General features: G+C 49.1%; 2 protein-coding genes across 2 annotated transcripts in view; both read right to left on the reverse strand.

Annotated features, from left to right (window-relative positions):
* The window catches only part of ARHGEF9 (Cdc42 guanine nucleotide exchange factor 9), a 188,557-nt gene that overhangs the window by 104,681 nt on the left and 60,997 nt on the right, over nt 1-22,879 (reverse strand). The gene's annotated exons all lie outside the window — the stretch shown is intronic.
* Nucleotides 8,198-8,377, reverse strand: LOC147414936 (uncharacterized). Its single transcript, XM_086470500.1, has one exon. The coding sequence runs from the start codon at nt 8,375-8,377 to the stop codon at nt 8,198-8,200; it is 180 nt and encodes a 59-aa protein (XP_086326626.1).

The following is a 22,879-nucleotide window of genomic DNA, read 5'->3' on the forward strand; positions in this document are numbered from 1 at the left end:
AGGCAGCTGGTTAGACTTAAGCCTGTTTGTTCCCGGCCTACAGGTTTGCGAGACTGTTTCTTCGCTTTGTGTGTAATTTTAATTCTTTGGGAAAGACTTTCAGATGCTTCTGCAAAACCCTTGGTGTCCAGGAGATGGGATCGATCTGCTGCTGGGCATCGGATGAGAGATTCATCTACCCTGGACCAGAGGAGACTGAAAATCTATCCAGATGTCAATTCCTGATCACGAAATCAAGGCAGACGCTCTCCACCGGTGACAGCTGAGTTTCCCCAGCACCCCAGCGCGGGTGCCCCTGCTCCCAGTGCCTGGCAGGGGTGGCAGCCGCCGCCCCGGTGAGCCCCCTCCTCACCGAGGGCGAGACGGCTGCACCGAGCAGACACAACCACCCTCCCTGCGCCCTCTCCTCCTCTCGCCTGTGCGTTTCGGCAAAAGCAGGAGGCGGTTCCCCCGTCGAGCACCCGGTGCTCCCACAGCCCTTCTCCGCGGCGTGAGGCAGACTAAGGGAAGCTGCCCCCGTCCCTCCTTACCTCATACACACCTATGGAGAGGGAGCAGTCCCTCTCCTTCATCCCTGTACCAGACAGGCCCACACAAATACTCGTTCCTATATACGGACACCATTAGTATCCTCCGTTTTAGGCATCCAGCTTTGCATACGTGCAACGCTAGAGTAATACAGTTCTAATTTAATACCTAAAACTACCTCAGAGTCAACTGCCATTTAAAGGATGCTCTTTCTTGTTTTACAGAAACTTTAAAACGTTCCATCTGGATTCAAAATCTGTTCTATAATTGTTATTTTTTTTTAACTTAATTCTCACAGAACTTCACAGAAGACCAAACATCCAGCGTGCCTAAAAGCCTTTGGAATGAATCTTAAAAACAAACCTTAAAGCTTGATCGCACTTTTCCAAGATTATACTAAAACCGACTGAGGCTCAGCTAGATAAGGAAAGAGAGTTGCATAAAATTAATCAGCACCTTATCAAGCCAGGAAGAAAGAATTTTAGATAACAAGCCTTCCCTAAATTTGGTATTGGAACAGAAACTTCAGTGCACAACCTATTAAGAAAACCTTGTCAGATATACTGAACACAATACAGGAGAGCAGAAGCATCAGAAATAGCATGGGGAAGGTGGTCCATAGAAATCCTTTGAAAAAAACTGTTTTCTGATAATGCCAGCAAGAGCCTGACGCTTTTTTTAAATGGAACAATTTTACTTGACAAAACTTTTCTACAGATATGCCCAGCAAATTAGCCCACTGCTTATCAGGGCAAAAGACTGATCCTTAGGGTATTTCTCTAAATTTGTATTTGTGTAGCTGAGGCCATATTGCAGTTTCTTCAATTATAAGAAACACCCCCCCACACACACACAGTTGGGATCTTTGCTGCTTTCAAAATCCTCATAGTTTGGCTGATTCCTCTCCCGGCATCTTTCCAGTGCTGGGAGCTCTTCTAGTGGCTTAAAGACCCAAGAACCGGCACCAGGAGAAGCTTAACCCTTTAGAAACAGGCACTCTGGGGGCAAACACCCAGGGTATCGAGAAGGAACTGATGCAAACAAACCCCATCAGCAACATCCAGGGATTTTTACTTGACGGCTGGTGAGGCTGAGTCAGCTCTCTGGTGGCACAGGGCACATCCAGGACGCTCAGGTACATCCCTGCCCGTGTCGCAAACCCGATGACAATTATCCTCATCATTCCAGGCAGGACACGCTCTGCAAAGGTCACCAGGGGAGGCGGGTGGGGGAGCAGAGCTGGGAACAGAGGGCCACGGTCTGGAGAGGCGATAGGGCACGCTGCTTTCCCCACCAGAAACAAAGCGGGAAGGACCACGCCATCCCACAGCCCCCCACTGGCCCCAGGGAAAAAACACAGACCTCCCCGGGGCACGGCAGCAACGCGGTGCGGCAGCTTAGCTCGAGTAGGAAAGGACGCTGGAGCAAGCTAGTAGCAACAAACGACCTAGAAATTAACTTTGGGGTTTACCCAAAAAAATAAAACAAAAGGGACAAGCTGCCGGGCTGGGCTGCCTTACCCCATTCTGCGGCAGCGGGGCCGTGCCGCCTACGGAGACCGTGTTACGTCCGCGGCCGTAGCGCCACGGCGGCAGGGCTGCCTGCTCCCACCCGAGCACCCATCGGGCTACGACCGGCCGCCTTGCAAGCCCCCGGTCAGGTCCTAGAGGAAGGCACCAGGGCTAGGGAAACAGCTCGTCCCTCAGAGACTCCAGCAAGATCGCAGAGCAAAGCGGCTTGCGGCGTCGCCCCGGCTTTACTCAGCCGGGGATGCCGCCTAAAATAGAACCACCACCGTTGCCAGCAGTCTATACGTTACGTTCTATACGTCTCAGTCGATGCGGAAGAAGGGGCAGGCGCTCAACCCCACGGGACCTTCCACATGGGCACGGGCAGACTTTCCTGCTCCTGCAGCCTGCTCCGCTGGGAGCTCCCAAATCCCCCAAAAGATTGTCCGCCAGCCTGCAAGCGGCTCACTCCACGGCTCCCCGGCACAAGGCCGTCCCTCGGACACCTCCGCCCGCCGAGGTTCACCCCAAAACGTACCAAGAGAAGCCAAGCGGCATGCCTGCCGGCCCTGCTTCCCCGAGGATTAAGAGGAGGCCAGGCAGGATGAGCGGCCGACGGGCCCCGGAGCTTTGCTCCTGCTCCCAGCTCTGCTACGCACCCGCGCCCCACCGCGCGCTGCTCTCCGACCGCCACGTGCCTCAGTTTCCCCGGCTCTGTGAGGGGAGCAGGGGGAGCTCCCCAAAGTAGCCCACTCCCGTGAAATTTTCTGTATGAATAAACCAGAGTCAGCTGAAATCCAGACCCAATTCTTTAAATACCTTCACGCGGGTCCTCCTTCACCCCCTCAGGCCCTCTCTACTTCGGGTGGCAAAGCTTTCAGGCCTGTCCAACACGTTCACCAGCAGGAGAGCTCTGAGGGCTTCTTGCCCCGAGCTCAGACGTCCAAGCGAACACGCCATCAGCGTGGTGTTGCCGACAACGCAGGAGTAAGTACTCTACAAAAACTGGGAATAAGCGGTCGGGGCTGCATGGCCCTTTGCTGCTGGGGAGGACAGCAGGGTTAGGGACAACCTGGCCATCCGCGGCCTCTTTCAGATTAAGACTCATTTCCACTCACGAAAGAAATTCAACTATAACCAACAAAATCAAATTTAAGAATTGTGATTAGTTGGGCCAACACGGACACACACACGTTGTCCACCCGAACCACCGCTCCCCTGCCGCCTGACCAGAACAACAACGTTCTGCAGCTACCGGACACTGCAGAAAGGGGAGAAATAAGAGCCGATCGGTCCTGGCTACGCCTCGGTAAGGGGTGATGTTCCTCTTCTACAACTGGGAAAGAGGAGTCACAAAGTGGTGAAGGAACGTGCCTAAGGCCATACAGTAAATCAGCGGCAAAACCCGGCAGATCTATCCTCTGCCACCACTGTAACCCCTGAACAAACATCCTCTTCACAACGGGACAATTATTACAAAATTACTAACATTAGGGAGTTTTCCTCAAGCTTCTTAACTTCTGGTCACTGGAGATTCCGCACGTAGGAGACAAATCCCTGCATTTTATCAAAATAGCTCTCGCAACATTTCACTGGGGGAGCCACGAGTATCACACCCAGCTGAGAAAGATACACGCTGCAAATGCAAGACACAGAACCCCCCCCTCCTCGCTGACACGGGTGCGTTATTAACAACATATAGCACATACAGATACAATACAGGCACAACACATACACACATGCAAGCAAGCAAGCACTGTACACAAAGAGCACTGGATCTCCCATCACAACCAGCATTCATTAAATACTGAAATCAAAGAACGACCACAAAATGAAATGAACAATACAGAAGAGGGGTTCTATTCACAAATTAAAACCAAACCAAACCAAACCAAAAAAACTTACATGGATTTTTGGCAATTTTCCTTCAGACATTATACACAGCAGTTGGGCTGTGTACTGAATACCTGATCCAAAAAGAAATATAACCACATTATGCAAACAGACGGGGGCAGGAGTCAGGTGAACATGCAGCTCTTAACAACATTCATCTACGGGATGAGAAAGCACCTCTGCATTCCCACAGAAGGGCTCGAATCTGGGCAGATCTTCATTCACTACAAAGCAGAAGCAAGTGCTGTGCTGCTGCCATCCTGGGGGAAAATCCAAATGGCAGGACAGAAAAGAGCCATCACGTCAGAGACCTCTAAGCTGTCCCGTCCCCCTTTTAACTTGTCATGTGAGGTTTAAAACAGAGGTGGGAAATATCCAGGGTGGGGGAGGAAGCCTTTAAAAAACCGAAAGGAAGCTGTCTTATTAGCCTTAAAGAAAGAGCATTAAAATCAGAGCGAACGTGGGACTAGCAGGGCTCATCCCGACACGTACGCTCGCTCTGAAGCGGCCGAAGAGGGAGAAAGGCCCCCCTTCCCCACGGCAAGCAGGGTGCCTGAATCTTTAAGACGGCGGATTGCCGCTCAGGAGGAATGGACTTTTTATGGACTGTGTGAAACAGGGTTGCTATGATACAGTCAGAGGCATTTTCATGAATCCTGTGGCAAATAACACTGAATCCTGCTTAAGCAGACAAACAGCAAGGCAGGTCTCCCATCACCCAGCCTCAGCAAATACAAGGAGCAATCACTGAAAGAGATTTTATGCGTTATAAATATGCTATTTGCATACAAATCAATTTTTTTTTTTCTTTGGGGCCGTACTTTCCAGAGGGTCAGTGCTTTGATGTATTTAAAGGAATGATCCCTCTTCCCCATCCCTGGGCTTGAGCATCCGCACAAATGGGAAGAACTCAACGTCCACAAACAGGGGGAGGATTTACGGGGCCAAACTACCCCCAAGAACCCGACCACGACCAGCCACACGCGTGACCCAAATCATCCCACGGAGCTCAGGGAGAAGGAAAGCTCCACTACACGGAGATACTTTACAGCGTGCAAATTACACCCCGAATTTTGCAAGCAGGGTCACTTAGGAGTACAGGGGGTCTACGGCAAGCGACTAGGAACGCTGTCACCCCAAAAAGCTGCTAATGCAGACTGTCATGGGTTGAGCTGCTCCTGCAAAGCATGGCAAGAGGGAGTTGTTTAACTAGCTCGTTGCTCCTGCAAACCAGGCAGTCCGAGGCTCCACTGCAGGCTTGGAAAATGCAAAATTCCAGGTGCCGAACGACAAAAAGGGGGTTGGGGCAGGTGGCTCAAGGCCCGTTTGAGCAGGTGGCCACTGAGGACTGGGGGTGGGAAACAGGGATCAAACTACACAAGCAGAAACCCCAGCCCTTGCTCACTTTTTAGGCTTATTTCCTCTCTTTCCCCCCTCCAAAGTCCAACAGGAAGCCTGATGGAACGGGAACAGTGCTGCTACAATAACAAAGTTTTCTGCTCCCAACTTTCACGCTTATATTGCTCTGCATAAACCTGCTCTCTTTGACTCTACCAGCCTTTGGGAGAATTAACAGGCGAGAAAGTTGGAATAAAACGACATTAATTCTCTCAAGCATGTTCCACGACGGAGAAAACTAAGCTCCCAGCGACCACTCTCCCGGCAGCTGAGCGTGCACGACACCCTCGTCCTCCCCATGCACCCCACCAGCCGGAGATCCCCCAGCACCACACAAGCCCACCGATGGGAAGGGGCTCGCAGGAACCAGCCATCGGACACGGCAGCGCCCAACACATGCGGTAACACACGGCGTCGCGGGCGCGCTTCCCAAATACCACCCGAGAAGTACAAGCTCCGGATCAAGGAATGCACTGGGCACACACTAGAAATCCATGGTAGGTACCAAGCATTCCTCGTAGAAATCTTATTGAAAGGTAAACCTTCACGCCAGAGAGCTACCCTTGGGGAAAATAAACATTCAGACACAGTTTTGTTCCATTTTTAACTCACTGGTTTGTTTTGGGTTTTTTTTTTTTCCCCTCATTTTTCCACCCTTACTCCTCCAAATCACTATGTCGCTTAAAACTGTTTCACCGAAACGATTATTTTGGCTGCTGTTTGATCGATTCCCTTTCCGTGGTGATCTTTCCCCACTTATTATATTTCCAGGAGATTCTGCAGCCCATAAAACTAACGACATGTGATAGCTAACAGGAAAACAGAGCAGATTTGAGCTGTTTAACAACCCAAACCACCCTCAGCATCAAATTTTTCCTTTTTCTTTTTTTTTTTTTGTCTTTTCTAAGAAGAAGATTCACTCAGTCCCTTACGAAGCAAAGCCGATACCTCTTCCACAGATAGCTACAAGTGAAGAGGGGGAAACAGAGCCAGCAGGCACCGGAGCATCTTCCCTGGACTTGTATCAGTGGGTCTTTGCTTTTCTACCCACTAAAATGGGCTACTGCCACTAAACACTTCTGGTCAGCTTTGGGGGCTGACTGTTACCAGCCCGGGAGTCGGGGAAATTTTTTTTTTTCCTCTTTTATTTACAGCTAAAGCCACTTTGAAAGTGCCAGATTTGCAACATTTAACTCAATTTGCAAACGTGCCACCAGCCGACAGAAAAATCGGCTCCTCAGCCCAGCTATGCATTTAACTTGCAGCAGGCAGACTCTCACATGGAAGTAACTATACGTCTCCAGCTATAAGCTCCAGCTATAGCTTTATGAATCAGTTACAGGATTTTTTTTCCCCCTCCCCGATTAGTACAAGACATCAGGTAAATAACAGGCAGCTGGAATTAGCATGAACTAGTTAAATTTTCAAGGCAATATAATTCCAGTGAGCATCAGCAAGAGATGTAAACATTTTCAAACTGTGATTTTTTTTTTGGTTTGTTTTGAGCAATTCTCCTTTTTCCAGAGGGGAAAATAATATATAAAAATTCCTTAAGATTTCTAACAGAAACACAGTACAGAGCTATATTTTCAAGAGGAAAAGACATGACTCTATTCAGACATTCCCTTCGTATTCTCTCTAAACTTCATGCACTGACACTCGAACCCCGCAGCCAGCTCTGCTTCCGAGCTGTAAACATTGCAATTTTGGTCTGCACATCTTTCAACAGAGGACCTCTAACTAGCGGACACCTTTTCAGCAAGCCTATAATACACAACTTAGCACTTCATTTTCAAGAAAATCAATGGAAATAAAGTCACGCAAAACAACCCATCTCAAAATCTTGTTATCCTTGGGGTGGGCAAAGATTTTTCTTACATCCATTACCAAAAATTATATACATATATGTACACACACACAAAGGAAAATAAAGCCAAAAAAAAATTTCTAGAGAAATCAAAGCAAAACCTAACCCCTCCGTATCTGTTGCTTTAGCAAAGAAAAACAAAGCATGCATTCCCCTTTTTCTCTTTGATCCCTCCTTCCCAATTTGCAGAGATATAAACCACATACAAACAGGAAAAAAGCCCCAGCAGGTTACGCTTCGGTCCCTCTCACATCTCTAAAGAAAGGAGCTAGGCTACATCAGTGTGGACGTAGAATTTGGAGGCTTTTGGGCTGAATATTGAGAAATCAAGTCAGATCATCAAGGCAACACAGATAAATAAAGAAAGTAGAATTTCTCTCCCCTTTTTTTTGTGGCTGAATGTTATTTTAGTAGCAAAGATTTAATCCTTTAATAGGATTTCTCATCCCCCCCCTTAAAAACGTCCAGAGCTCGATTCAATTGCACACACCACCACCTCTCACCTGGCAGCTACATGGTTACTCTCACAGACATTGCACATTAACTGCTTGCTAGAAATTCCACACAAAATGACTTACTATTAACTTGAGCCTCTGTTCTAAAGGCAGCAAAATAACACAGCCAGTGCTTACCACAGAAAGATATTTTCACTCTGCTTCTAACTAAATATGTACAGCTCTATCTCGCTAGCACAGAACGATATATGAATGGATTACTATTACTTATCACATTTAAAACCCAGGCAAAAGCAGCTACACTTACAGGCATACTTAAAAGACAAGACATGACAAAAGATTTAGGGAGAGATAATATACCAACGTCATACATATCACAGCGAGGCCATGTTGAAGCTCAACGCGTTTCCCCCCTCAGTAAGAAATCTCTCTCTCTCTCTTTCTCTCTCTCTCTCTCGCCTTTCTCTCTCTCTCTCTCTCGCTCTTGCTCTCTTGTTGAATTGCTAGTGGTAGTAGTAGCCCCCAACAGCTCAGGAGAAAAAATCCATTTAACGAGTGCCCAGGAAGAACATGAGTATGACATTCACAAGCAATAGCACCACAATCACTGCAAAAACGACCACCGTTTGAACATCCAAGGTCATGGTGCAATGCAGAACACTGTAGTGTTCAAGATGTGGGGCTGGCAGATTTGGAGAAGTCAACCTCTGCTCTGTAAGACTGTCCATACATCCACCATGCTAGAATAGAGGAGAAAACTGTTCCCGGTTTTGGTTTGGTTCGTAATGCTTTGTGGTCTGCTTTGAGTTTATCCCCCTATCTGCTGTCTCTAGCTCATTCTGGAGCCCGCTAAGTGAAGCATCATCACAACCAGTGCGCACTTAAGATGCAAAATCCTTCCTTTAGGAAAAGAAAGCGAGCGCTGTCTGCAAGCTTCTCTCTCTCTCTCGTCCCCCCTCTCTCTCCCGGTCTCTCTCTTGCTGGCTGGCTTGCTTTTTAATTCGTCAAGCCAGTGCAGATAAGAAGCCTGGGTGAGTGTGACAGCTCTGCAAGCTGCTGCGGCTGCATCTCTCGGTGCGAGGCGGACCCTTGCGCATACTAATCAGCTCCAGTGACCAGGCAGCGAAGGGATCCTGGCTGTCAGTCAAACGCAAGAGGAAGCGCTGGCTCCATAAATACGCGAGTCTTCCGCCCGCCGTGACGGCGAGCGCCAGGCAGGCATGGCTTTTCCCCCTCTACTTTTGCGGCAGTTCGGAAAACGGAGCCGTGCGGGGAGGGCCGGGAAGCCGGCGTCGCGGTCGGATGCCAACGCTGAGCTCCAGGAAGGCGTCTCCGGGCTTTCTGTGCAACGCAGATCCCGTTCCTCAGCGCCTGTGTACGGCGGGGACGCGTCTGCCCCGTCTGTACCGCCTGCGCTAAGCCGCCGATGGAAAATCTTAAACGCCAGCAAAAAGAGCCAGTGCTGCTAGGAGCCTGCTCAGACCAGGTAGGGGAGCAGGAGAAAGAGCGGGGAAGAAAGGCAGCCAAAATAACAGACAGGCAACCCTTGGTAACTTGGGGAATTCACTGTGAGCCTGTAACGTGGGAATTTTGCAGGGGGAATCACTTCTTAGCTCTGTACAATACGATGTACATCATTTCGTCATAAATCTGTCGCGTTGCCTCTCTCCTCAGCACTGCACTGGGGTTCTCCATGCCAAGAGTTAAACTCAGTTCTCATTCTACAGCTAGAGATGTATAAAAGGGGGGTGGGGGGGAGGGAAGGACAGGATGGGGGCTCTTTATTCCTTTACAACAGCCAGAAAAGCTCATTCCTACATTAAAAAATTCACATGCACACTCAGAGTTTATAGTCCAGGTGCCAGTTGCTATCCCAAACCCCATTCTCAGACCCCAGAACCAGCAGTTACCTTAGAGAGGCATCACACACACACACACATAAAGATGCGCTCAGCTGGAGAAAGCAAATGATTTTACAGAGACAAACACAGCAGCAGTGCCAAGGCATTACGCACTGAAACGTGCACGTGGGGGCTGATCACCAGCACCTTCCAGGAAACCTGCTCCTCCGAACGTACCCGGGACATTCGCACGCAGGCGCAAGGCCAACACGCACCAAACAAGCACTTGTTTTGTTCTCCAGGAGGAAGCCACGAGAGTTCAGGAGGACTTTAACGTTTAGACCTGAGCAGACAGGGGCTGGGGTCAGCTCGTGCCAACGAGAGGCAGCCCTTCCTCCCATCGCAGCACCCTTCCAGGGCAGATGTTTTTGTCACCAGCGTTTGGGGAAGGGACAAGTGGGACGATGCTCCTACGCCACCTTACCACTCAAACCGATACTAAACGTTTACCTCAAGGCTTATTTTATTGGTCTTCCTTCACTATCTGGGTTGCCAGAGGGCTCCCTCAAAAGGAGCAGGCTGCTCCTGTGTCCGCCCCCAAACACCATCAAAGGGGAGACTGTGTCGGGTGAGCAAGGACTGAACCTCCAAAAGTACCTTCCCTCCTGGGCCACCGCTGAGACCCAGTGGTTTGTGCCAGACCAACGCTCCTCCAGCACACCATCCTCCTCATTTCTGACCAGCTCTGTGGCACGTGTGGGCCACGACGTGTTCACAGATGCAGAGGGTGGGTTGTGTTGAGCCGCGTTAGGAATAAGAACAGCTTGGGTTAAATCGGGTGGTTTCTTTTCCTCTCTTTTCTCCTTTTGTGTGGTACCTAAAAGCCAGAGGCTGTCTCCAGCACCGAGACCCCCTGCTCTGTCCAAGCAGAGAATGTCTCAGTCCGGAGGACAGCGACAGGCAGTTTTTCACCTGCATGTTTCTAAGAAGCTGCTTTAAACCTGCCCCAGGCAGGCAGCCCAGCTGCCCCACCAGCAATGGATCTGCCCTATCACCAGCTTCCAGACCCACATTTCCTACCAAGTGTGCATTTTGAGTCTGTCTGATGCAATTTTAGACTAATCAGAATAGTGAACACGTAATAGACGTGGAGTATTTATTACTGTTACCATCCCCTTCCCAAAACAATACAGGCAATTTTCCAAAACCCGACACTAATCTCCCACAAACGTCCAGGAAATTCCAGTTTCAGCCTCAGCAATAACACCGACCTCTCCAAAACATACAACGGGCCCAAATTTAGAGGCATCTTTACGGCCAGTTAATCTTTTCCTCTAAACTCCAACGAGCACAGAGGGAGCCTCGGTCTAGACCCCGGCCTCAGATTCAGCCTTACTTTTACAGGAAGCCCAGGGGAGATGTTCTACCTGTCCACAGCAGCCCCGAGGGCCTGCGGACACCTCCGCAGGCACAGCCCATCCCTCGCCTTCTCCCACGCTGTTTGTGTCCTCTCAACGCCAAGAGCGGGAAGCGACCGGCAGGGTTTCAAGGCAGACTGCTCTGAGCCTTTGCACATAGACAGGGGGAGCAAAAACTGGGCAGGGAGAAGGAGCAGAGGCCTAAGAAATATCCAGAAAACCGGTGCAGCAGCTACCACACATGCTCAATAGCTACTTCCGTAGCCGAAAAAGAGGATTTCATGACGAGCAATATGCCTGGCAGGTCTCAGGCAGTCATTCTGCAAGAGCTGAGCCAGTCACAGCACAGGGGAGGGCAGAGATGATAAATAGAGGCAAGGAAGCCAGCCCCCTGCCTGTAACCGCCTGCCAGCTGCAGGCAGGAGGTCCCCCGCTCTCCTGCTCACCACGTACGGCTTGTGCGTCACGAGGAGCCGCAGAGCGCAGGGCCATCGCGGTGGAGACCCCGCTGCCGTCCTCCCTGGCTGGAGGGGCTGGGGGGAGAGGCGTGCGGTGCTGCTGCAGCACCCGTCCTCCTCCCCAGGTCACGCTCCAGAGCCAACACCCCGAAAGATCAGGCAGGAAAGAGCTGGGTGCCCCACGTCGTAGAGATGGAGATGCTGGGCTCCAGTGAAAGCTGTGCCTGGAACAGCTTCCAAGAGCGATCAGCACAGACAGACTTAATGCAGAGAAGCTTCTATTTAAATTATATTCACAGTATTCCCAATAGTACTTGCTGCTTTATGTAATTTCCCATGCCTTCTGCGTGTACTAAATGTTAATTTTACTACGAAAAGGATGATACTTTCTCTTAGAAGCCTTACTGAAAAAGAACACCCACACATCAGGGGTTTATATAAAACCACCGCAAAGTTTAACTTCATGTAAAGCTTTCTGAAAAGTTTAGTCAAACCTCCCATGTAGAGCGAAACCGAGGAACAAGAAAAGATTTGTAATAGTTACATAAAATGCCACCTCCCCTTACAGCACAGCACACGCCCTGACACTACAGTAGCTTTCAGGAGCACAATTCGTAATGCAAGCTCAGCGATGGCTTCTTCTGTGTGAGAAAGCAGTTTGGAACTTCAGGACCTCTCCACCGGGCATATCAGTTAAGGAAGGAGCCAGGGCTTCCACTAATATATCACACACACACGTCTATATGTATACATAAATCTGTGTATGCACACAGAGAGAGTGAGAGTGTATTCTGGACTTCCAAAGAACAGACAAATCAGACAGGCCCCTACAATAACATTAATTACAATATGGTAATTTCGAGGCAAGCTGATGAAGCAGATGATGCCAAGTCTTCGTTCCTTAAGTGCGTAAGACAGCCATGTGACCACGACTCCCTCCAATGGATGTCTCCAGTAATTAGCACAACCCACCACTTCCAGCTAAACAAATATAGCTCTAACTCAGGAGCCAGGGTTTGTCATTTGCATGCTTAAAGGTGCTATATTCCCCTCCCACTCACAGGTACGCTGCCTCCCCGTGAGCCGGCAGGTCCGTCCAGGGGCGTGTGGCAGTCCGGGGCTTCAGCTCCAGTTCCCTGGTCTGCCACAGACCCCCTGTGCAGCTTAACAGCCTCCACTGCAGCAATCTCTCGGACATGCAGAGGTATCCCTGTTTTCCTAACACTTCCATTAACTGCAAAAATTAAGCACTCGGACCCATAACCTCAACGCAGACCCAGTGAATTCCGTTAGTGCCGCTGCAGGGAGCGGTGGGGCTGAGCTCTGGGATCCCCATAAGGACCCCAACTCTGCCACGCCAGGAAAACCTGCTCACCAGTTGGCCAAAGGAGATAAACCTTTTGGTGAATTTGGGAAAGTTTCAGACAAATCCTGGGTTGCCTCGTGATTCTGAGCGGGGAATAAAACTGTGGTCGTGTTGGTCTGGACTGGATGAAAGCCATGGCCCAGGGGAAAATCGTCAGAGCTGAACTGCTTCGGTTCTTTCGTATTGCCTCTTGGAGCACAAGCCTCATCTCAGACCTAGATGGCACCACGACAGAAGTTTAAATTTTGTGTTTGAAAATAATATGGTCACCAAAGAGGCACAAACAGCAACGGTACCCAGGGATGTGCGGGCAGGAGACAGCAACTGCTCTCCCATTCCCAGTCTCCGCTGCGGGGCACTCACTGACTGCGGCCTGCAATGTCAGGCACTGATGCAGGGATTGAGTCATGGACTCTATGAGAGATTATGAGACCATCAAATTAATGATTTTTTTCTAAATCTAGCCAGGAATTAAGCTCAGGGTTTCAGAGATTAAAGGCCACTGGGGTTATGATTCGCTAGGTTTCCAAAAAAGGAGGATTTTCTTAAACTGGGAGTTGCCTCTTTTTCCTTTCTCTTCACAGTAAGTCTGACACAGAGCCCTCTGCTCCCATCCTTCAGCCAGATGGGAGGTGCCAGCCTACGAGCTGCAGAGCCGCTGCAAAGGGCAGATTTTTCCTCAAGATTCTCCATCATCTTGTATGTTTACCGACTGGCTTTGCGGGAAAGCTTTGAAAATTCCCAAATGCCTAAAATTCCTTACTCAAACTGAGAAGCATGCAAAATGGATGACTATCTGTAGAGACTCACACTCAAGGGGCTGATTTTGGCAGTCAAAAGCTACCTTTGCAGTCATCCACTGTCCCTGGCCTGTCCACTCCATCCTTCAAATGCAAAGCTTCCTCACTGTCCTAGTGAACTTGGGATTTTCTTCCAGTAACTTCCTCTACTTCTTTCTTTTGTTCTTCCTTCTTTTTCTTGCACTACGCATCTCCCTTAGAAGCTTTTATTTCACCTCAGCCTCTGCCCCAGCCCTCCCTCCCACAGCAGCTCAAGTGTCCTCTGCCAGGGACAAAAACAAGAAAACAAAGCGGTGGGGTGGCTGGAACAGGGGCAGCTTCCTCCAGCGTCTTCCACGTTAACTGCACAACAAGTTTTAGCAAATTCACAGCGCAGCTAGACAAGCGAGTGATTCATTTACAGAACTAATACAAAACATAATTACAGAAAGACAAAGGGGAAAGAAGAAGAGGTGGGCAAGGATAAGATGATGATCTCAAAAGCTGGTGAGGCACAAACAGACTTCAGAGGAGGAATTGTATGAGAAAATGCTGAGTTGTGAGAGCCTGCAAAGCAGCGAAATGGGAGAGAAGGTGGATGGGGAAGGGAGCAGAGCAAGACCCCATGAAGCAAGTTGCTCTTGTAGCAAGGCTAAGAGTGCTGGAAAAGACAGTAAGTGAAGTTTTTAAGCCCACTTTCGCAATATTTAGAGAACACGGGGCACTGCCAGAGGCCGAGTTTGCCGCGCTGCTTTACCTGCATGACCAGCTGGCCAAGAGCTTTATGCAAAGCTCAGAGGCTGTGGGGATGGACCTGAGCATCTCTGGGTCACTGATCTAAGTATTCCACGAAAAAGAAAAACGAGAATTTCGCCAAAGGATGGGCAGCATCACATTAACCTCCGCAGCTTGACCCTTACTAGACATACTGTATACAGAGACTCACAGAGCTCAGGCAAAGCTGTAGCAGGTGAACTCTTCCCAATTCTTCACCAGTTCTAATTTTATCTCAGAAAACAAGAAGGGATACACAACAGAATTATGTTCCCAGGGTAGAAACTGATTTATTTATAACCATTTCATTTAATCCTAACAGCCAGACAACAACCAAAGGTAGGCCAGGGAGGTTGCAATATACTTGTGCACCAGCCCTGGTTAACCACCCTCCTGAACACTAACTGTGTTCCAGATGACCAGGTCTGAACTGCCCGAGCAAAGGGCAGCAGTGACATGTCAGATATTAACCAAGGCTGGCCTTGGACCACATCTGGAGACCCCACTTAATCCTGATTCCTTCCACAAACAGAGCCAGCATCTCAGCAGATGGTGCTCTTTCCTCTGCCGAAGAATCAAAGCACTTGCATGATGCTGTGAGGGGGGAAATAAAGCCAAAGCTTTGTCATTGTTGTCTTACAAGGTGCCCAGATGCTTCTTCCAGAGCACCCTGACCAGGTGTCATCCACATCCCCGCACGGCTTAGAGCGTCCCTGCTACCACCCTGCCCTCGGCTGCCGTGCCACACAGACACAACTGCAAGGCCCTGCCCCAGAGCGAGGTACTGATACCATCCGTTTTCCTAGCTTTTGTAACGCTATAGAAATCACGCCGAAATGGCACAAAGAGCGAGCCTGTCTGGGGGGTTAATTCCATTGTGCTTGTCCGGATTGCAGCGAGAACAACAAAACTCCGATTTTGAAGTTTATTTGAACTTAAAGCATTAAGACAGACTAAAATCTCATGCCCCTGGCAATCACGTTGCAAGTGCTTTCTCTTCTTGCATCTGCTCCACGCCCCAGCCTGCACTCTAGAAGCATCCTCAGACTCCCAATTTTGAAAAACAACAGAAAAAAAAACAAGCTCAAATACAGCAGAAATCAGATGTGGTAACACCAGTTACCCTGGTCACAGAGAAAGACTTCAGGGAGCGAGAAAGTTCGGTTTAAAAGGACCCATCAAATTCGGATGTTCATTTCAACCTTATGTAAGCTCCTCTTTTGTCTTGGAAAAAAAAAAAACACACCAAAACCCTGGCCTAAAAGAATACATAGACATTTCCTTCTTAATTTTACTTCTCAGGCTTCTGGGCGTGCAGCTGAGCCTGGAAACAAGGTAAAAAAAGCAAAGCCCAAACTGCAGAAAAATCCAAGACAAGTCCCTTCCTTCCGCTGCTCCCTCCAGGCACTCTTAACAGGAACTCCAGCGCTTCTGCTCTCGTTTCTGACCCTAAATTGCAGAGATCTTCACATCAAGACATGCCTGGACAAAGCGGTAAGTGAAAAAACCAAGATCACCCACTAGAAACCACCTCACCAAACCCAGGGTCAGTGTCCCCAGTGTGGGCCCTGAGAAATACAGCTGCACAGGCACACACACACACACACAAAAAAGAGAAAGCTCTTCACCGTGAAAATCAAAGGGTGTGTTTCAGCTTTGCCACAACACAGGAAGGTGCTTTGAAATCCAACGCACCACATTTCCTATGCAGTGAAAAAGCAGATCTAACGGAGCATTTTCATCTGCCTCAGCCTGCGGAGGTCCAGCAATTAGCAGCGCAACACTGAGACGCCGGGCAGAACGGCAACGGCGTGATCCATGACGCCCATACTAAACAGCAGCGTCAGAAACCACACAGAGGAAAAAGCAGGAAAGAAGAAAAAGTTTCTGGTCCTGCTTTGTGCCTTTACTGACCGACCTTGCAGAAAGCGTGGGTTTAATGAGCAGCTCTCCCGCAGGAGGACTCACCCCTCTCCACCCAACTGATGATAATCAGCTCTGCTTATGGGCAGGGCCAGCTCATGCCCTGCCCCAGTGCACCGGGAGAAATGCAAAGGCCTTTGAATTTGAAAGGCCCGATGCACTACGCTCCTCCTCGGAACTTGCTATTCAACTTTTTACTGCTCCCTGTCAGCCTGAGCTTACTCTGAGGGAAATCGGAAATTATCCACCAGGTACATCTCAGGAAAGCCGAGTCCAGGCACAGCCCCATGACTGAAGTAGTCACGACACGACGCTGTGGCAGATGGGAGCAGAAGCCATGGCCCTGCTTCATGCAAGAGGATGAGGATGGAAAGAAATTGTCTGCAGCTCCTTGCAGCCCTCCTCGTACCCCTTCCGCAACACTGTTGGCTTTGGCTTCCCTGGATTTCTCCTTGTCAAGATAGTGAGGAAAGAAACAAAATCTTATTAAGAAGCTGACCCACGGGTCTCATGTTCTTCACACAAATTAACCTAGAGAATTAGATGTATTTCATATAAATCATTTTCTCCCCCTCTCTCTGCCTCCCCCCAAAAAAAGCAGAGGCAACTATTGAATCTGGCACTCTTTTAATGAAGAAAACGATGCGTGACAACCTAATGAAGTAGGAATTCCAGCTGGATATCAGTAGATGTATGAATAGAACATAAACCACTCATTTTTATCAGCAGTAATATCAGCATTAAAAAGGAAAAATAAGTTTATAGCTTTTTTCTTTCATTTTTTTTTCCCTTTCCTTTCTCCAAACGAGGCGAACGAGTGCCAGTAGGCTTTCATTTCCTATTCCACCCCGACTCAGCGGGATCGCTCACAGTGAGGGCTACCACAGCCCGCGGTCCCCATCTGATGCTACACAACAGCCTTCCAGGAACGACCAGCGCTGCCCTCCTGCCGGCTGCTCGTGACAATGAGCGACTGCAGCGAGCCAAAGGGACGCTGGCTGCGCGGGATCACACGGATAAACCTGCCTGCTGGAGGACACGGGTTAAACACAACGGGCACAGAGGAGAACCTGGTGCGGCGCCGGCTTCTTCAAGAAGCACAAATTGCACTTCTGCAGCATTAGTCAGCAGCACCAACACGGAAGTTCAATGGGATAGAGCTGAGGCCCGCTGTGCTATCCAAAACACGGCCCTTCAGGAGCTCTGAGCGCTTCAGTCTGCACCCGGAGAACAACTACAGCAGAGGAGGTGCGGTGTAATTTACGGCACGGCCAACCTTATCGTGGGTTAAACCCAAGGAATTCTGTAGCATGGCAGCGCCGGGGAGACAGAAGTTGGGATCCCCTCTGAACAGAGCACTTCGGCACAGGATGAACACCCCTCTTGGGGTTCAGTGGGAGCTCACCAGAGCTCCAGACCAGCAACCGGCCTTTACTGCTCACCCACACCCTCCTACTAGACCAAGTTAAAGATTTCACAGCCAGATTCACAAGCTGGCTCCCAGGTATGACACTCCTGCCATTCTCTAACAATACTCCTCTTTCCTTTCCCTGCACACATTACATAACAGGCAACTTTATTTATTATTTTTTTCGTAAGACGCCTTTTTGTAACAATAGAAACTATTGGAGACCGAGATAACTTGATGAATTTTTCCTATTATCTAAGAGCTTAGTCACTCAGGGAATTAGCCATGTTCAAAATAACAGCCAGGCTCAAAGAGATTCAGAGCAACTGTTCTGGAGCAGAAGCAGCTAATGTCATAAATACATTAAGATGTTAGCTTGAAGCATTTCAGAGATTTTTCAAGAAGTGTTTAAAAAAAGAAAAACCCTTTGACTAGATACAAGGAAACCAGGTTCTTAGCAGTTACAAAAACACTGCAGTTTACAAAGCCTGCTGTGCTCAAACACCGAAACCCTGAATGCAGGAGGGGCAGATGGACTTTGTGGCCACACGGCACGAGTGGTTTCCCAGTGGGTGCCTCCTGCCTGATGCCGTACAAAATACTGCTTCATATTTCTATGGCACCCTCCAAGCAACGGCCTCAAAGGGTTTTCCAGACATCCCTGATGAATCATCGGGACATACCTCAGGAGACAGAGAAGTTATCAGCATGTCCATTATCCAGCAGGTAGGAGCGGGGGCACGGAGCCATGGTTTGCAGATGGGACTAGTGCCAGGCCTCCTCCTAGCCACTCTCAGGATTGACACAAGGGCAACCACCAGCATCTATCATCAGCTATTTATGCAAATATTTTTATTTATCACAACAGCAACTCTTTCTTAACCTGGACACGTATTGTGTACTCTTATGGCAATGCTAGTAGGAGGCTATAATTGAAAGATTAAAGAAGCCCCAAACTGGGAGTGAAATGGAAAACAGAACAGAAACTATGTGGGTGAGAAAAAAATCCCACAAAGAAACGCATTTGGTAGGACTGACTCAAGGCTTTGGGAGCTCTACAGCATTGCAGCAGAGACAAAACTCTCCAGGGCATGCAGAGCTCATCCAACTCGAGTACCAACCTCCAGTGACAACAGATCCCAGGATGAACAGAACAAACTTGCAATAAGCCACTCTTTCGGGGGAAAAGGCCCTCCTTGCTGAGGCTGCAGGGTACGGAGATGACAGACGGAACCGCATCCTCCGTGGGACACCCCGACCGTGGGCAGGTCGCTGTGGCTTCCCGGGGTGCCCCATTGCGACGGGCTCAATCAGCAGTGAGCCAGTGCTCTCTGTTCCCTTTGATCTCTGTGGGAGTTTGTGGTGCTCCAGGCCTCTTAAGTCCCATTTTTCCCGAATGCCTGGATACTGCAAGATCCTTTTTCCATCCCATCCTGGCCTGGCCTCTCTTCACTGACTGCATTTACTTATCCAAACTTTCAAAACCAAAAATAGGACCACAACTGCTTTCTTCCACTGCTCTTTTCCTGATTTCACATTGAGCTTTTTCGGATTATGGAGCGCAAAGAGTCTTTGTACTTTCAATGTCCCATGATTTGCAGACTGACATGCAAATCCCATGCTTTGCATGTGGAGAAGAATCAGTAAAGGAAAATGTAAGAAAGTTTCTGTCTGCTGAACTGCCCTGCTCATGAACACCTCCAACACTTGCAGCATTTGGCCCTTTCATTCACTGAATTCCTCTTCGACATATTGAAGCCGTGATGATTTACAATAGCTGACTTTTTGTTGGTGACAGAAATGTAAAATACCAACAACAGATTGATTTTAAGTATTTGAACAACACGGACTGTAAAAACATGACTATACATGCCTGCAAAAACACCAAACGACTGGGACCCTGTATCTACCGAAGCTAATGGCTGCACTCACTTCGACTTTCACAGGCACAACAATAAGCCCAGAATTAGACCCTGTGTGAGGAAATACCAAGGAAGACGCACGCTTTTCTTTCCTGTAACACAGCCAAAGGCTTGGAGAAAAACTCTGCCCTTGTCAGATAAAAAACTATTCCAGAAAAGGCTGTATTATGGCATGATTTAAACCAACTCATTTGATTACCATGCCAGATCAATATTCTCTGTGAAGAATGCCTAACCAAATAATCATCATACTTACACTGCCGATCAAACGTGTAGATTATTCTCATCGTTACCAATGACAATTAGTTTCACCTTTCTGGGTTAGAAACAGATACTAGCAGAGTTTAGCAACTTAGTACCAACGAAGCATGTAAAATACCCTCGTGGGATGCCAGCATAATTGGCAAAAGATTAATTGTTTAAAAAACAGAAAGCAGCACATGCAAAGGAAAAAAAAAAGAAAAGAAGCCTCGACAGCTTAATATTATGGATAATAGCTAGATTTAAGGGGCTGATTTAGAAATAAAGAGCCACCTGCCACAAGAACAAAAGGTACTATCACTTGTAAAATATTAGTGACACGCTTCTTAGAGATGACTAACTCCGAAAGGAAGCGGGTCTGATTCTTTCACCCAACCCAGCGCTGAGAACAATAGAAAACAGCACTTTCAATAAATCAGCGCTGCACGGGACTTCTGAGAAATCCATCTAAAACCCAGGTTTAGACCAACGTGCCTGAGCAGAGCAAAGTCCAAGGATGCTACCCAAAATCAATTTCTATTGCTGTTCTTTAGCAGATACACAGAAAAGAATATCGCAGTCAAGAAAGACAGCTGAAAATCCGTAATAAAGGCTCAGAGTCCATGAAAATTGGTCCAGTGTTGTCTAGATGAAAGGCTAAGGTTCTTCACCGTATGGCAGGCAGCTTAATGTGTGTGAATGGATCAGCCAACCTTCACCTAGGAGCAAACTGAGCCATCTTCTCTTTCTGTAGCACGTTTTAGCCAGTAGACTGAGATCACAATACTCACGCTGACTTGCTGAAACGCAGCTACTTCTGCTGTGGAATAACTCCTCTGTTTAGAAGAGTACATCAACGTGATCCAAGATTTTAAGTACTAAAAATTAAAGTAACTTACCAATGGGAACAGCAGGCAAAATCTGCATGAGGTGGAATATAGCTATCTGCACTGGCATCTGGCCAGGACATCTGGACCAATATGCCTTGTCTTGCAGAAAGAGAGCGGAACGTGTATGACCAAGCGTCACCAGGACCTTGGCTTCGCGGCGCAGCCGTAAGAGCGCTCCCGGCAGCCCAGCACCTCCAAGCGCAGGAGCGCTGCTCGCCCGTCGAATCCCCCGGACCACAGCCACCCGATTGCAAAGATCTCTCCTGGATTTATCTTATTTGGTTCGGTTTTACTTTGTTGTTTTGTAACCATTTTTTAACCTTATTTTCAGATGATGTAGAGATACATAGAGCATCTTCAAATCCTGCTGAGGCTGTTAAGCTGCTGCATAAAATACAGAAAACACTGCCCTCTTATATTTTTCCCTTATCAGAAGGAACAATATTGGGAAATTCCTGGATAGAACCTGCTTCAAAAATCCATCACTGAAGTTTCACTCCCCCCCCGCAAATAATTTAAATTACAGGCTGTTCAGCAACCACTGTAATTCCTCTCTAAGAGAAGGCAAAGATTAGACTAATCAGAACAAAATAACAAAGTCTCCTTTATTGCCAGCAGCAAGAAAGGAAGCTGGAAAGATAAGAGGGCGAGAAAGTGTCAACTCTTGCGCTATGTCAATTAGAAAAGCACTTTGCCCTGCACCACATCCCCTCCCCTCCCCGCCAGAGCTCAGCAGCCACCAGGGAGGAAAGGAAAAAGGATGAAAGAGTCACATCCCCACTTTTCTTTCAGCGCAGTAATCTCCGAAAATGTAAATCGGCGAACGGGTGAAAGGCGATTTGTGTTGCTTAGACACCGGCGGAGAGGGGGAAAAGTGCTACGCTGGCGTGTGTGCCGGGAGGTGCGGGGCCGGGGTGGCAGAGGGGAAGGAGAAGCCTGGATGCTCAGAGGGCGGGAGGAGGCAGCAAAGCCCCCAAACTGCGGCCAAGAGGTAGACAAACCTTAAACGGGACCCTAAACAAATGCGCTATCTGCCGCAGGCTGCCGTCTACACCCCAACGTCACGCTCCCCCCACCAGCTTCAGTGTCTTCCAGAGGCATCAACCGTTAAGCTCCTGCTCCTGTAAGTATCTTAGAGGGGATGGAGGGCAGGAGCAAGCTGCACAGGGCGTCACGGAGCTGGCAGCCAGGCGTGAGGAGAGAACAGGCAGTGATTTCAGCGCTGGCTCCAAAATCCTCCCCGCTGCCAGTAACATCTGCCGGGTGCCCCCAACGGAGCCGAAACGCAGGGGCTGAGCCAGGTGACGCCAGCGGCCCGATGCTGCCAGCGACCCGGAGTGGGTCCATGCCACGGGACCAGCCCGTCGGGATGCCCCGAGGCTCCCCGCAAGATGGAAAACGCCCAAGGAAGGGCAAAACACATAAAAAAAAAAATAAAAACAAACCTGCAAAACCCAGCCCAGCCCAGCGAGGGGAAAGCAGAGGGAAATGCCGCTGCAAAGCAAAGCTGCACAAGAGCTGGGGAGGAGGAGGAGGAGTATCTCAACAACAACCGCATCTCTTCACGGGGAACTTTCTGAATGAGAAACAGGGACCCTTGCTGAGATGGGGGAACTTCCCCGCTCCCCCTCCGGGCAGATACAGCCCCTCGGAGCTGTGCTCCAGGCACAGCGAGGGCATGTGCAAACTGGCGGCGTTTTTTGTTTATTAAGCAGAGCTGTCACTGTTTAAACTGCTTTCCTGAAGCCTCTGCACTTCAGAGGAGTGTTTTACAGTCTGATGCAAGCAAAGGCAGGGACGCTCGGGCTCAGCAGCAAATTCAGGCTCCCCCCCGCACCATAACTCATCATCCACGGAAGGGGCAGATCTGACAGGTCCCAGCGGCGGTAACGCTGCCGACAGCCAGCATCCCCGTTTCCGTACTCCTCTCCTTCCAGTCCTCTCCCCGAGCTGTTACACCCCACACCCCACACGCAAGCACCTGGAAAATCCTTTCCTTTCCCCCCACAAACCCACCAGTTCACCCTACGGAAACCCCCCTCCCCAGCCCCTGCCAAGTGCCGCTCCCCCCCTCCCACGCCCCAACGCATGCACACCCTCCTTCCTTTAATTTCTTCTTTTGCTCAGCAGTTTGGGAATGCCGAGTCCATAAAATGGCTACAGAGTGATCAATGCTTTCAAGGACAGGGAGTAAAGGAGGAGTCAGGACGG

This window comes from Leptosomus discolor, chromosome 9, assembly GCF_034619465.1.
Source record: "Leptosomus discolor isolate bLepDis1 chromosome 9, bLepDis1.hap2, whole genome shotgun sequence".
NCBI lineage: Eukaryota > Metazoa > Chordata > Aves > Leptosomiformes > Leptosomidae > Leptosomus > Leptosomus discolor.